The sequence below is a fragment of the Medicago sativa genome, chromosome 5 (genome assembly GCF_051527215.1).
Source record: "Medicago sativa cultivar Bolivia chromosome 5, Bolivia_mono, whole genome shotgun sequence".
In the NCBI taxonomy this organism is placed as follows: domain Eukaryota; kingdom Viridiplantae; phylum Streptophyta; class Magnoliopsida; order Fabales; family Fabaceae; genus Medicago; species Medicago sativa.
In genome coordinates this window covers 20,105,789-20,120,751 of record NC_140753.1, presented here as the reverse complement: position 1 = coordinate 20,120,751, position 14,963 = coordinate 20,105,789, and the positions used below count along the sequence as shown (strand labels likewise).

At 34.6% G+C, this 14,963-nt stretch overlaps 2 protein-coding genes across 2 annotated transcripts; both read right to left on the bottom strand.

Moving 5' to 3' along the window:
* Positions 1–1,219: 1,219 nt before the first annotated feature.
* On the bottom strand, positions 1,220–4,152 carry LOC146920873 (7-deoxyloganetic acid glucosyltransferase-like). Its single transcript, XM_085714307.1, has 2 exons — positions 2,904–4,152; positions 1,220–2,508 (listed from the first exon to the last, which is right to left on the bottom strand). Exons 1-2 carry the CDS (start codon positions 3,385–3,387, stop codon positions 1,598–1,600), a joined length of 1,395 nt encoding a protein of 464 aa, XP_085570433.1. The 5' UTR covers positions 3,388–4,152; the 3' UTR covers positions 1,220–1,597.
* Positions 4,153–5,841: 1,689 nt separating this feature from the next.
* LOC146920872 (7-deoxyloganetic acid glucosyltransferase-like) lies at positions 5,842–9,361 on the bottom strand. The gene is made up of 2 exons (XM_085714306.1): positions 8,812–9,361; positions 5,842–6,952 (listed from the first exon to the last, which is right to left on the bottom strand). The coding sequence occupies exons 1-2, from the start codon at positions 9,314–9,316 to the stop codon at positions 6,030–6,032; spliced, it is 1,428 nt and encodes a 475-aa protein (XP_085570432.1). The 5' UTR covers positions 9,317–9,361; the 3' UTR covers positions 5,842–6,029.
* Between the last annotated feature and the right edge of the window lie 5,602 nt (positions 9,362–14,963).

Sequence of the window (14,963 nt, the reverse complement as noted above, 5' to 3'; positions counted from 1 at the left end):
ATAGTCGTTATGGGTGCCTAACACCTTCCCGTAGCGAAAACAACTCCCGGACCTCGATTCTCAAGGGTTTTGCTTATTTTTCCCTTCCCAAGAAAAAATGAGATATCACCGGTTAAAAAGGTTCAAACTTAATCAATGTTTGACACCCGAAAACCAAGATAAAACAGTGAGGTATGATGAGTATGGTGGGAATATTGGTGATGGGGGAGAGTAGCTTCAATGTGGTGGAGAAACTTACTTAGCATTAATGGTGGCGATGGAGAGAGGACTAGCAATTGGTTTTACTATCACATACGAAGAGAGTGGGGGATGAAGTATGCACTTTATTTTGGTGGAATCCTTGGTTAGAGGAAGGTACTCTGAAGAGTAGATACAATTGTCTTTTTGACCTTTATATTAAAAAAATGGCAACTGTGTCAGATGTGTTTTTGTCAGGTAGGGGAGGGAGGTAATGCTTGGAGGTGGCGGAGGAGGTTGTGGGCTTGGGAGAAGAATTGTTGAGCGAGTACTGTTGTGTGCTTCTTTCAACCATTGTCTTGCAGGCTAATGTGAATGGCATGTGGACTTGGAAACTTAATGTATCTTCAAAATGCAATGTTACTAGTGTTTATAATCTTTTGACTTCAAGGGATTCCTCTTTATTTCATGATCACGCTACATTTTTCTGGCATAAGAAGATCCTTTTAAAAGTTAACATTTTTGCTTGGCGGTTATTACGAAATTGACTACCTACAATTGACAGCTTAATTAGATCTCTTTAAAGGACTTTGATCATCTCTTCCTGACATGTGATTTTTTTGGTAAAATTTGGTTCGATATATACAAATGGCTAGGTTTAGAAACAGTCAACCCAACACATGTTAAAGATCACTTACTTTAGTTCCGATCACTGGGTGGCTTTTCTAGAAACATATGCAATGTCTTTTACTTGATTTTGCTCAAATATATATTTTGAGCCACATCATAAGCTCAAATATATAGTTTGATTAATTTCAACCTTCAATATCAAATTATTTGTAAGGGCATACGAATAGACCAAATAGTTTGACTAAACTAACATTTGTTAAATCTTTTTCATTTTTGGAGTATACATAACATCTTTATATTTCACAATCTTTTCACAGGATATGCAACATTAACGTCCAAGTCATTTATTGAATCTACAATTGATCGGAGATGGTATTTCAATTTGAACTAAATGAACACCTCAACAAAACGGTGACGACGAACAACATAATGTCGAATTTAGATGATGAAATCACACACACAAAAATACACAAGAAAAACTTGATAGATGTGAAAACCACTTATTTGCATCAAAAGTGAAGAAAATATTGTGCAAATAGATGATTCATAACCAAAAAATGACTCAAAACCACTCATCTTCGATAAACTGAAAAGTAATTGGACACAAATGAAATGTTGACAAAAAATACAAGAGACAAGACAATAATCAAATTATTTTATGAGGATACTGTCTTTGTCCCTCAATGTTTTTGAAGTATGTATTTCAAATACGTACTTCTTTTTGTGATGTTTATAGACATAAAAATATGAGTAGTTTTTAGTAGGATAATTGTAGGGGAAACCCCATATTTTATGGGCTAGTAGACCTTATATACTGAATCAAATTTTGGAGGTTGTTGTAGGAGGAACCATTAGGACTTACACTCTTGGAGGCCAAATCCGCCATTTCAATAGCAGATCTTGAAAACTCCTCCTTCTGATTCATCATAATATCATTCACCATTTTCTCAACAACATTCCTATCACAAACATCTTTCATATCCAATCCAAGCTTCCAAACCTCACTCACAAACCTACTATTAATTTGTTGATCAGCAAAATAAGGCCAACATATCATAGGCACCCCACAAACCACACTCTCCAAAGTAGAGTTCCACCCACTATGTGTCAAAAAGGCACCAATTGCTTTGTGTGACAAAACTTCCTCTTGTGGAACCCACCCCACAATCATCCCTTTCTCTTTAGTAGTCCCTTCCTCAAGCTCCTTCAATAGTCCTTTTTCTTGTACCATGTTTGGCCTAATCACCCACAAAAATCGTTTTTTGCTATTCAATAAACCATGCCAAATCTCAAGTATTTCTTCTCTTGTCATTGTCGTGATGCTGCCAAAGCTGACATATACAACTGATTTTGATGGTTGAGAATCGAGCCATGTCATGCAGGTTTTATCCACTTCGAAGAAATTGCAGTTGAAAGATGATGTTGTTTTTTTTATGGTATTGAGGTGGTGGTGAAGGGGGCCAATAGTGTAGAGTTTGGGGACTTGAAGACGAATTTGGGAGAGAATTGGGGACTCTAGATCTTCAAATGTGTTGAGTATTAATGCATTGACTTTGAGCGATGGTTGAGTTAGTTGTAAAACTTTATCTAAAACGATATGGTCCTCTTTGTTTGTTGTACCGAAACGTGGTAGATCTCTACATCGAAGTATGTTCTCCATGCGTGGAACGTTTCTTAAGATGCGATCCATGTCCTCGTCTCCTATAAATTAAAAAACGAGAACACACATACAACTCATATTATTATTTGCATAAACATATGACCAAGGTTTTGAATTGTGGTATGTAATAGTAGATAAGTTTATTAAGTAAAAAAAAAGATAGGTGTATAAAATAAGAGGAGCGATAGCTATGAATAATTTATTATAAACACTCTCTCAAACAAATATTTATTTATTGGATAAAACTTATGTGGGTCACATACTTTAAAAATAGATCTCAGTAGTGAATTCCATATAGATTATCCAATAAGAGAGTAAGTATTAGAACAATGTTAAAAAGAAAGTGTTTCTAACCTTTCTAGTAAAATTAAAGATAAGTTTAAATAAAATGAGGCATGCAGAAAACTCTAAGAGCAGTTTCAGAGTGCGTAGTTACCTCTAATGGGAATCTCGTTGCACTCCAAGAGCTTGGGCATACAGAAAAAAGTCCAGACGGCACAAGCACCAACAGTACGAAAATGTATCAATTGTATCCCAAACTCATGAGCCAAATCAGTAGCAAGGTCACCAAAACCTCCATCCAAAATAATGCAACTTATTTTCTCAGAGACAATAATATCTCTTAAAGAAGGCTTACCATACATATTTATGGAGGAAATTACATCTACAATGTTTTCTCCAAATCCAGGATGCTTTTCCTTATTTTGAAAATCAGAGATGGTCTTGAATTGAAGCTTAGGGTAACATTCTAAAAGAGCTTGAATATCATCATTCAAACTAATGAGTCGGTTGTGGATGTACTCAGTGTTTAGGAATGTTATGTGAAGATTTTGAATTGCAAGAAGTTCAGCTAGCTTGAGCATTGAGTTTACATGGCCTTGTGCTGGACATGGGAAGATTAACACATGTGGTGTTCCCATTTTTCAACAATCTCAAGTTTGTGATCTATAAGATGCCATTGGTAGTAGGTTTTTATACCGTTTTGTGACAGATCTTTACAAAATCGACTTATAAGATGAACGATATCTATTCGTAAAAAGATTACATATAATTAATGTTGTGGGGATGCATATTTGTTGAGTGGTGGATGATGATGAATCGTGGACGAGTAGTTGACATGACTGACATATATTGATGTATTTATTGAAGGATGGAAGCTGTTCTAATTTAATGGTAATAGTACATGTTTTTAGCGTGCACCATTTTTCTTATCTAAATTCACAGCACCATGATCTGAATGAGATTCCACTGTTATATTGCCCAAGTTTAGGTGTTATTGGCTAGCATAGAGTCAAACATATATTTCTTACGCTCATGTTACTTTTGTTTTTCTTTTTCGTCTATTTGGTGACGTTTACGGTGGAAGAGTGATTTCATTTTTCCAGCATGGGGAAGTTTAGTTCTTTACTTTGAAGTAGTCTCTGTGATATATATGTTCTATTTAAATGGTCTCTAAAAAATATGACAATATACCACATATTCTACCTCTAATATTTCATACATATTAAACCAATCATGAAAAATTGATGGCGTGTCATTGCCACATTGGACATTTTGTTTTTTTAATATACATGTGCCACTTTTTTATTCTTGGAAGGAAAATTAAATTAGAAAAAAAAAAACGACTTCACCATCCTAAATTATATGACGTTTTAATAATTCACGCAAATAAAGAAGTGTAATTAATTTTTTTTGAAAGAAACATGCTTATAATATTTCATTTATAATAAGTTGTTCAATACAATCTAATACATGATAATAGGTAATGGGACTAGCTCATAATGTGGCAACCCCACAAGGTTATGAGCTACCTCATTTGTTTCTCATCAACTAAACTCGATCTAGGAAGGTTAAGTTCTTTACTTTCCATTTTGTCTTACCAACTTCTTCGATTTCACGAAGAATGGCGTCGATCATGAATCTCAGCTTATCCCCTTTGTGTTACCAACTCTTTCGATTTCACAAAGAATGGCGTCGATCAGGAGTCTTTGCTTCTCCTTTTAGTCTAACCAACAACTTTGATTTCACGAAGATTGATGTCAACTGAGAATCTTAGTTTCTCCTTTTTTGTCTAACCAACTCTTTCAATTTCACGATGAGTGGTGTCGATCGGGAGTCTTTGATCTCTTCATTTTCGCTTGTGCATAAAAATATCCTATATTGAGTTACAAACACCATATCACAACCCAAAATGCCTACACTTATACTTTTAACTCCAAAAACACTGCCAACATCTCAAAATATCTTTCATTATACCACGTAAAAAATAAAATTTCGAATTTCCACAAACCTCCATAAAATTTCCAGATTTGTTCTATTTCTGCGCTTTTCAAACTGACAATTTTAAATATTGATTTCTTTTTTTAGGGTCAAAATTGTAGGCCCAAGGTACAATAACTGTGGGGTATGAGAATCTTCTGGATGTAATCTTGAAGAAAAAAATACAAAAAAGGACAACATGGTAATCAAATTATTTTAGAATTCTACTCTTCACCTTGTATTTTTCGCTCGCGCCCTGCAGACATACCAAAAATGCTCTTACGTTAGTTAATTAACGCAAATGTAAAATTATGTGTTACTTAACTAATGCAGTGTGACTTAAGTCACACATGTGTAAAACCGTTTTTTTTACACTTGTGTGAGTTAACTCACGTCACGCTAGTTTTAAAACACCCTTATCTTCTGATATATGCTTCAGCTGCCGCTTGGAACAACATGATGATGATAAAACTAAGTCTTTACAACATGCAATGCCACTTGGAAAGAAATTACTACTTTCACTTTTCAAATCTTTTCTATCACGCAATCTTTCCTTTCCTCGTGTCAACCGTTTAGGCATAATGCATTGCATATGTACCACTAGGATTTGTCTAAGTTTTTTGACACAACATCTCTCTCTTTTTCGCACTCACACTACACATAGACATTAAAAAGCAAAAAGTCTTGGGATGGCATATATGACAAAAGCACAAAGCTTATTGTGCAGACGAAACCCACCGTGTAACCGAAAAAAAAGACGAAACCCAGCGTGAGTTAACTCACGTGGGGTGCATGAGTTAACTCACGCCGTGTAAAAAAACGATTTTTACACATGCGTTACTTAAGTAGCGCAGCGTTTGTTAACTAACGCATACATTTACACTTGCGTTAGTTAACTTGCGCAAGGGTATATTTGGAACGGCTGTAGGGCGCAAGCAAAATGTGCAGGATGAAGAGCAAAATTCATTATTTTATGGGCTACTTTCATCAAACACCATGTTAGAAATATACATTCGAAAAGATCACGAAATTTTATACGTCCAACTACGTGCTTCAGAATAGTTTGTGTAAATGTCGAGGATATCCAATTTGACCAAGAGAAGCAACCACCTAAATAGTTTAAACATCACATCTTTATTCAAAGCTTAAGGTATTTGATACATAGATTCCCGTATTTATATGTATTGTTCAACCCTCGAATTTTGGTTCAATGTGAAACTCTTATACTCATATATGTTTGACATAATGCTAAAAATAAGAGATGTTTTTACTAGTGAGGCATGGAAAAAGCAATGCCCTTATTTTACGGGATAGTAGACCTTATATATTGAATTAAATCTTGGAAGTTGTTGTAGGAGGAACCACCAGGACTCACACTCTTGGATGCCAACTTAGCCATATCCATGGCTGATTTTACAAACTCCTCATTCCTATTCACCATAACATCATTCACCATATTCTCCACAACTTTCCTATCACAAACATCCTTCATATCCAACCCAAGTTTCCAAACCTCACTCACAAACCTACTATTTATTTGTTGATCAGCAAAATAAGGCCAACAAATCATAGGCACACCACAAACCACACTTTCCAAAGTTGAATTCCACCCATTATGTGTCAAAAAAGCACCAATTGCCTTATGTGACAAAACTTCCTCTTGTGGGACCCATCCAACAATCAACCCTTTACCCTTGCTAGTTCCTTCCTCAAGCTCACTTAATAATCCTTTTTCTTGTACCATGTTTGACCTAATCACCCATAAAAACTGTTTTTTGCTATTCAATAAACCATGCCAAATCTCAATTATTTCTTCTCTCTTCATTGGTGTAGTGCTTCCAAAACTAACATATATAACCGATTTCAATGGTTGAGAGTCAAGCCACGCCATGCAGGTTCTATCCACTTTGAATAAATTGCTCTTAAAGAAAAAAGATGATGGAAATGATGATTTTTTTGTGGTATTGAGGTGGTGATGAAGAGGGCCTATGGTGTAGAGTTTAGGGAAGTGAATACGAATTTGTGAGAGGACTGAGGCTTCTAGATCCTCAAATGTGTTGAGTATGAGTGCATTTGCTTTAAGTGATTGTTTGGTTCGAAGTACAACCTCGTCTATACGGATATGGTTCTTTTTGTTTTCTCGACAAAAACTTGGAAGATCTCTACATCGAAGTAAGTTTGCCATACCTGGAATGTTTGTTATGATGCGATCCATGTCCTCGTCTCCTAAAAATTAATTCAACAAATAGTCAACTTATAAAAATGTGTTTGTATCGAAATAATTAGGTGCACAAATTACAATTACAAAAATAAAATAAAATAGATAATCAATTTTGTTGCGTTAGAAAAAAATCTAAAAGAAACATGCCAAGTGAATAAGGTCTAGTGTGGATTTTAGAATCAATGCAGTTTGATTGCATGCAGTCATCATATTTAGATCGTGCGATTTTAATAAGATGGTTCAATTTTTGAATTTGGATAAACTTAAGATGTGAACTGTTCGTTCAAAATGGACGGTCCATGTATACAAACACACTTGAAATAAAATTTAATAGTAACAAGAGACAAATTAAATTCTTGTCAAAAAAAAAAAGAGACAAATTAAATTATTGATCTAACTATTTAGTGAAATGAAAAGTAGGTTCAAAATGGACGGTCCATGTATACAAACACACTTGAAATAAAATTTAATAGTAACAAGAGACAAGTTAAATTATTGATCTAACTATTTAGTGAAATGAAAAGGTTGGCTCCCTAAATGGACGACAGACACAACCTAAAAGTTCTAAACGTTTTTGATAGAGTCGAAATATTAATCTCTTCGAAAATCAATTGTAAAATAATCATTAATCTTACTTTAAATAATCTTTATATTTTCCATCCTAATAGTTTTTTGGGAAATGTTAACTTGTGCCCTTGGGGCATAAGTTAAGGAACCAAAAGTAGAAGTTTTTTCTTGGAAATTGTGCATTCAATGTCTTGAAAGTTTCAAAAGTTTTCTTTTTAACATAAAATTTATTACTTAATTCTATTTTAAGTTCCTTAACTTGTACCCTTAGGGCACAAGTTAACATGACCCTAGTTTTTTTTAGAAAACTTGTTATCCTCTTAAAATAGGTAAGATAAATGATAAACAAAAGTGATGGAGTGAACATTTAATAAATAGGGCGCAAATAATTACCTACAACGGGTCAGGGGCGGATCGATGACTAAATTTTTGGTGTAGCTTAAATAATAGTGTCGAAAAAATTGTCCAATAATATTAATGATTATATATTATTTCATCTAAAATAATAGCTTAATATCCCTAAAAAAAAATAGCTTAATAGTTTTATTTGGACTACTTTCATTAATCCAAGTCTATCTATCTATCTATTTATAATAATCCTAGCAATTGCTATTTGCAAATGAGCCGCATCTTCGTCAAATATTTTATTCTTATATAAATATGAGAAATGATATTTGTACAACCACTTTCTTACAACTTTTTGACAACTTTCTCTCTCATACTCACATTATATCCATATTCTCTCTCTTCCTTTTTCTCTCTCTATTGTTTTAGACCAATGAGAAGAGAGAAAATGAAAGTTGTCAACAAAGTTGTCACAAATGGTTGTACATATATCACTACTCTATAAATATTCTTCCCATGTAAGAAATAATTTGGACAAAATTTGTTGTTGCTAGCCACACCTTATGTTATATCCGTCCATGTTTGTAGCTACTCCCTCATGGTATATACTAAACCTTGTGAATACAGGTGTGAAAAAAGTGGTGATGAGTGAGTAATACATTTTTGGGTCATGCTATTAAAAAAGGAAATAATTTATGTAAAAAAAATTGTTTTTTAAAATTTCAATGGGCCAAATACATAATTCTTGATATAAAATTTCTTCTTTAAACTTTTTAGTACGGAAAAAAACATTTTTTGCTCAAATATTCTATCTAAAATTAACATCGACTTCAGAGTACATATATAATTATATATATAGAATAAAATCAAGAGAATATGGAATATTAAAAAGACAAAGAAATCTAATAATTAATTCAATCTCTAAGAGCAATTTTAGAGTGGATATATATACCTCTAATGGGAAGTTCATTGCACTCCAAGAGGTTTGGAACACAGAAATAAGCCCAAAAGCAACAAGAACTAATAGTACGAAAATGAATCAATTGTATCCCAAACTCAGCAGCCAAATCAGTAGCAAGGTCACCAAATATTCCATCCAAAATAATGCAACTTATTTTCTCAGAGACAATTATATCTCTCAAAAAAGACTTACCATACAAACTCAGTGACACAATTACATCACCTATCCTTTCTCCAAATCCAGGATGCTTCTCTTCACTATGAAAATCAGAGATAGTCTTGAATTGAAGCTTAGGGTAACATTCTAAAAGAGCTTGAATATCATCGTTGAATTGAATGAGTCGGTTATGAATGTATTCGGTGTTGAGGAAAGTTATGTAGATGTGTTGAATTGCAAGAAGTTCAGCTAGCTTTAGCATTGAATTTACATGGCCTTGTGCTGGACATGGGAAGATTAGCACATGTGAAGAAGATTTTTCCTTAGGTTGTGTTTCCATTTTTCAAAAAATCTTAATTTTGTGACCTATAACTTTCTTGCATATGTAAAATTAGTGCTGTGTGGAGTTATATATGTATTAAGGTTGCAAAATTCATATTGCCGATTTATGATGATTTTTGAGTGGTGGATAAATTTTTTTTTGGTAAAATGAGTGGTGGATAATGATTAGTACTTATGTTGGTGTCTTTATTGAACACAAACACGGTACCTAAACTATTGCAAGCTTTTAATTTGGTGGTATATATGCGGGTCTTGTTAACGAGTGTTTTCGAACACTTTTTAAGTGTTCTAAAAATGAAAATATTTTATAAAAAAAATAATAATATTTTATGGGAAATGTTAACGAGTGTCTCCGGGGCACTCTTTAAGCACCTAAAATAGTAAGATTTTATAAAAGTTTGTGCATTTATTGCATTGGAAATCAAAATCTTTACTTTTTTTAAAGAATAATTTCTTTATTAGGAATACTTAAAGAGTGCCCCGGAGGCACTCGTTAACAAGACCCATATTTTATTTCCAATGTATTGATTTAACGTATTTTCATAAAAAGTTATCCTTTAAAGATCATAAACAGTGTTTAGAAACACTCGTTTACATTTCTTGTATATGTAATTCTAATATAGGATGTGAAAAATAATTATCATAGATATGAGTGGAGTGGAAATGTTTGCCATTTCCAAATTCACTGCACCGTGATTTTTTTAATGGCAGATTGTCAACAATATCCATCTACTTTTATCTTTTGTACAAAGCCAAATTGGTTTTGGTTAGTGCAGTATACATAGAGATATTAGTTTGTTGTGCAAAACTTGGTGCTTAGCCGACTAATTGTATCATGCATGGTTAATTGATTGGTTGTTTGCTTCTTTGATCGTCATGTGCTTAGTTGAGAAGATGATATATTGGCCAACTTGCACTTATGAAAATGATCTCTTTATTTATCAAATGAAACATTGAAAAATGGATATCCAAACTACGTTTCTCAACTACCTTTAGAGACGGTTTAGTATTGAAGATTGAGCTATTATCTAAGAAATTATATAAAAAAATAAAGGGAAACACTAAATATCATATTACATCATACAAGATCATGAACACTAACGCAATTAAACTACTTCATCGACTAGTAATTAAACTCAATCTAAACCATGCACATCCTCCTTATATGTAACCCTGTTTTCAAGAAAATGGGTCTTTTTATTTCACATATTATACATATTTTATTTTAATTTATTAAAGCAATAATAACTTTTGTGAAATACTCATATCATGAAAATTTCTTCCAACGAGCCAATGAAATTCGTATTTAATTCATTTACTAGTTTAGAGACCTGGCGTTGCCCGGGTTAGATATTAAATAAGTTTTATAAGTTTGTGTACACGAATACCCGTGTTATTATATTATATTGAATTTATTTAAATTTAAAATTATAGTAATATCATAAAAATAAATATAAATGATGAGATGAATGTTCAATGCAAGAATAAAAAGTGTAACAAAATCAGTAATGAATTAGTCCAAGTGATAAGAGTTTTGGGTCCCTTTAAACATGTGGTCAAGGGTTTGTTTCGTGGCTCATGCGTATGAGAGAGAAAAATCAATTGAAAGGGAAGAAAGTGGTTGAAATAATAAAATTGGTGTTTGGCAAACCTGAAGAAGGAAAAACGTTAGATGAAAAGAAGGTTTGAGGTTTCTGCTTGTGCTCAAAATATATAAATATATGTGATTAACGAAAATTTATTTTTTTTATAGTTAACATTTGCATTAGAATATGCTGCTAAAAGATAACATAATAACTAATCGAACCTTTTTTTTATCAAAAAAAAAAAACTAATCGAACTTTTTTTTCCTCAAACATAAAAACTAATTGAATGATATAGTGCTAAAAGATTGGTAATAACTAATTGAAGCTTCTTTTCCTAAAAACAAATAAACAAATTGGAGTTTTTAATCATAAAATAAGATCGTATATGTAAACTTTGTTGAAAGTATTACACTACAAGAAATGTCGCATTTTGCCAGGGAATTATGCCAGGAGCAAGAACTCCTGGCAAATTTGTCAGGAGCTATGCCAGGGACACCCCTGGCAAAATGACTTTAGGAAAGGTGGGACCGAGTTCATGTAAAACAGGGGTTTGACCCTGGCAAAATGAAGTAACCCCTGACAAAATGCAAGCGGGAAAATTGAAATTTAAATGGAGACAAGAGCACATGGGAGTGGCAGGGTGTGCAGACTATTTGTTTACGGATTTGGATCCTCTCCATTGAAAATTTTCTCAAGTTTTCTCCATTTTCAATCTCCACCATTAAAATACAACAACCACTTTTCATTATAATTTAATTTTCACTTTCTCTCTCATGATTGATGGTTGAGATTCCACATGAGAAAACTTGAGAGAATTTTCAATGGAGAGAATCCAAATCCTACTTTTCACTCTCTTATTGCTTAATTATTTTATATTTTATTGAAACAAACACACACACCATACGTTATCTTTCCTTCTTCTTTTATATCTCTTGATTTTGTGGACCATACAAATACACACATTACCACATTTTCTTTGAGAAATGATATTCTAACAACCATTTTGTGACAACCTATGTGACAACTTTGGTGGAGGCTAACATGAGGGAGCCAATAGGTCCCTCATCTAGTGAGGGAGCAAAGATTCTTTTTTTTAACCTTAGGATTAAATAAATGGATTGGATTTTCTCCACCTCAGCAAGAGAGCACATGTACTTCTCCACACTCAATCAAAATAGACCACACATTTTCTGCATATGATTTTCTCTCCCCTCTATCACTTGCGTATCTTCTCTGCTATTTCTCTCTCTTAAGTTTCTTCCCCATAAATCATATGCATACAGAGACTGTTCTCTTGCCCTCATTCTTACCTCCTTTCCTCAAGATACTTCACTGTTGCAATGAATTGATAAAAAAAATGGCAAAAATCAAATTAACTAGTTTACATAGATACATGAGTTATAGCAAAAAAATTATCACTTGCATCTTTCAGGAAGAGTTATAGCAAAAATGGCAAAAACCCATATCACTTGCATCTTTATCTTATCCTCTTTCTGAAGAAAATTAGTTCTCAAATTGATATGGGTTTCATGGTTTCATGGATGCTGAATCGAAATTGTCCGATGTTATAGCAAAAAGTTGTCAATTCGGTGATATAGAAAGATTCAAATGCGTTTTTCTTTTTAAGAACCAAAAAAAAATCTGCGATTAGCTTGTGGATTTGAAAAATAAACCTGTGCATTCTTCATCGCATTCAATTCCGATCAAAAGTGCGTAAAAATCGTTGAATTTCATTGTGTACCATGGAGATCCGGCCGGGTTAATTTGCGGGTCAAAAAACCCGTTTTACAGTATACGGGTAAAGAAGATGACATTAAAAATTATTAAAAATAAAATATTGCCTCTTGCCTCTCCAGGAATCGAACAGGCACCCTATCTATGACACTTAAATCCTAAAACACAACCAACTACATTGCGTATGGAATTGCTAACGTTTTAGATTTTTAGTTTATTTATTTACTATTACCAGTTTTGAATTGTGAGCAAAAATCAATGATTTAATTCATTTTATTTTAGGTTTCTATATAAAGCAAATCTTATATAGATACAAGTCTAAATAAAATTTATATGAACACACGTACATTAATGATAAAATTTAAAAAAGAGACGATATTAAGTAATGTGACTAAATTTTATTTTTTTTTAAAATCTTATCATCGTTGTGTGTGTCCGAATTTGTTTATATAAAGCAAATCTTACATGAATTGAGAGAGATGTGAAATTTGATTATTTTGGCATAAGAGGGAAAGTGAAATTGAGTAATATGATTCGGCAAAAAAATAATTAAAGTGGCATTAAGTTTTTTTTAGTTAATATTCAATTCATTACATTTATTCAAAAAATAAATTATACCCATATTTATTTATTTTTTTAAGAAAATCACACCCTTTTATTAGTAAATAATTTCGTTTCACATAATAAATAATAGTAAGTCAAACGTATTTGTCCGGTATACACGCGTCTGGGATCGACCAAACATGCTTCGGTTCCAATGTTAGACACGTTTCAGTCACCGGGGAGTTGTCCTTCCTAGTTGACTAGGCTTCTGAAGGGATAGTTTGTCCGGTAGACACGTGTCCGGGATTCCGATCAGAGAAATTCCAGTTTCTGCTTCCTTCTAACTCTGCGAGGGTCACATCCAACGGTGGGATCGACCAAACATGTTTCGGTTCCAATGTTAGACACGTTTCAGTCACCGGGGAGTTGTCCTTCCTAGTTGACTAGGCTTCTGAAGGGATAGTTTGTACGGTAGACACGTGTCCGGGATTCCGATCTGAGAAATTCCAGTTTCTGCTTCCTTCTAACTCTGCGAGGGCCACATCCAACAGTGGGATCGACCAAACATGCTTCGGTTCCAATGTTAGACACGTTTCAGTCACTGGGGAGTTGTCCTTCCTAGTTGACTAGGCTTCTGAAGGGATAGTTTGTCCGGTAGACACGTGTCCGGGATTCTGATCTGAGAAATTCCAGTTTCTTCTTCCTTCTAACTATGTGAGGGCCATATCCAACGGTGGGATCGACCAAACATGATTCGGTTCCAATGTTAGACACGTTTCAGTGACCGGGGAGCTGTCCTTCCTAGTTGACTAGGCTTCTGAAGGGATAGTTTGTCCCGTAGACACGTGTCCGGGATTCTGATCTGAGAAATTCCAGTTTCTGCTTCCTTTTAACTCTGCGAGGGCCACATCCAACGGTGGGATCGACCAAACATGCTTCGGTTCCAATGTTAGACACGTTTCAGTCACCGGGGAGTTGTCCTTCCTAGTTGACTAGGCTTCTGAAGGGATAGTTTGTCTGGTAGACACGTGTCCGGGATTCCGATCAGAGAAATTCCAGTTTCTGCTTCCTTCTAACTCTGCGAGGGTCACATCCAACGGTGGGATCGACCAATCATGTTTCGGTTCCAATGTTAGACACGTTTCAGTCACCGGGGAGTTATCCTTTCTAGTTGACTAGGCTTCTGAAGGGATAGTTTGTACGGTAGACACGTGTCCAGGATTCCGATCTGAGAAATTCCAGTTTCTGCTTCCTTCTAACTCTGCGAGGGCCACATCCAACGGTGGGATCGACCAAACATGCTTCGGTTCCAATGTTAGACACGTTTCAGTCACTGGGGAGTTGTCCTTCCTAGTTGACTAGGCTTCTGAAGGGATAGTTTGTCCGGTAGACACGTGTCCGGGATTCCGATCTGAGCAATTCCAGTTTCTGCTTCCTTCTAACTATGTGAGGGCCATATCCAACGGTGAGATCGACCAAACATGATTCGGTTCCAATGTTAGGCACGTTTCAGTCACCGGGGAGCTGTCCTTCCTAGTTGACTAGGCTTCTGAAGGGATAGTTTGTCTGGTAGACACGTGTCCGGGATTCCGATCTGAGAAATTCCAGTTTCTGCTTCCTTTTAACTCTACGAGGGCCACATCCAACGGTGGGATCGACCAAACATGCTTCGGTTCCAATGTTAGACACGTTTCAGTCACCGGGGAGTTGTCCTTCCTAGTTGACTAGGCTTCTGAAGGGATAGTTTGTCCGGTAGACATGTGTCCGGGATTCCGATCAGAG

What these genes read in the sequence shown, in the direction of transcription:
- LOC146920872 (XM_085714306.1), bottom strand. Translation starts at nt 9,316, where the DNA reads ATGGAAACACAACCTAAGGAAAAATCTTCTTCACATGTGCTAATCTTC. An exon ending in CAATGAACTTCCCATTAGAG is followed by an intron (nt 6,953 to 8,811) that starts GTATATATATCC and finishes ATTAATTTTTAG; the next exon opens with GAGACGAGGACATGGATCGC.
- LOC146920873 (XM_085714307.1), bottom strand. Translation starts at nt 3,387, where the DNA reads ATGGGAACACCACATGTGTTAATCTTCCCATGTCCAGCACAAGGCCAT. An exon ending in CAACGAGATTCCCATTAGAG is followed by an intron (nt 2,509 to 2,903) that starts GTAACTACGCAC and finishes TTTAATTTATAG; the next exon opens with GAGACGAGGACATGGATCGC.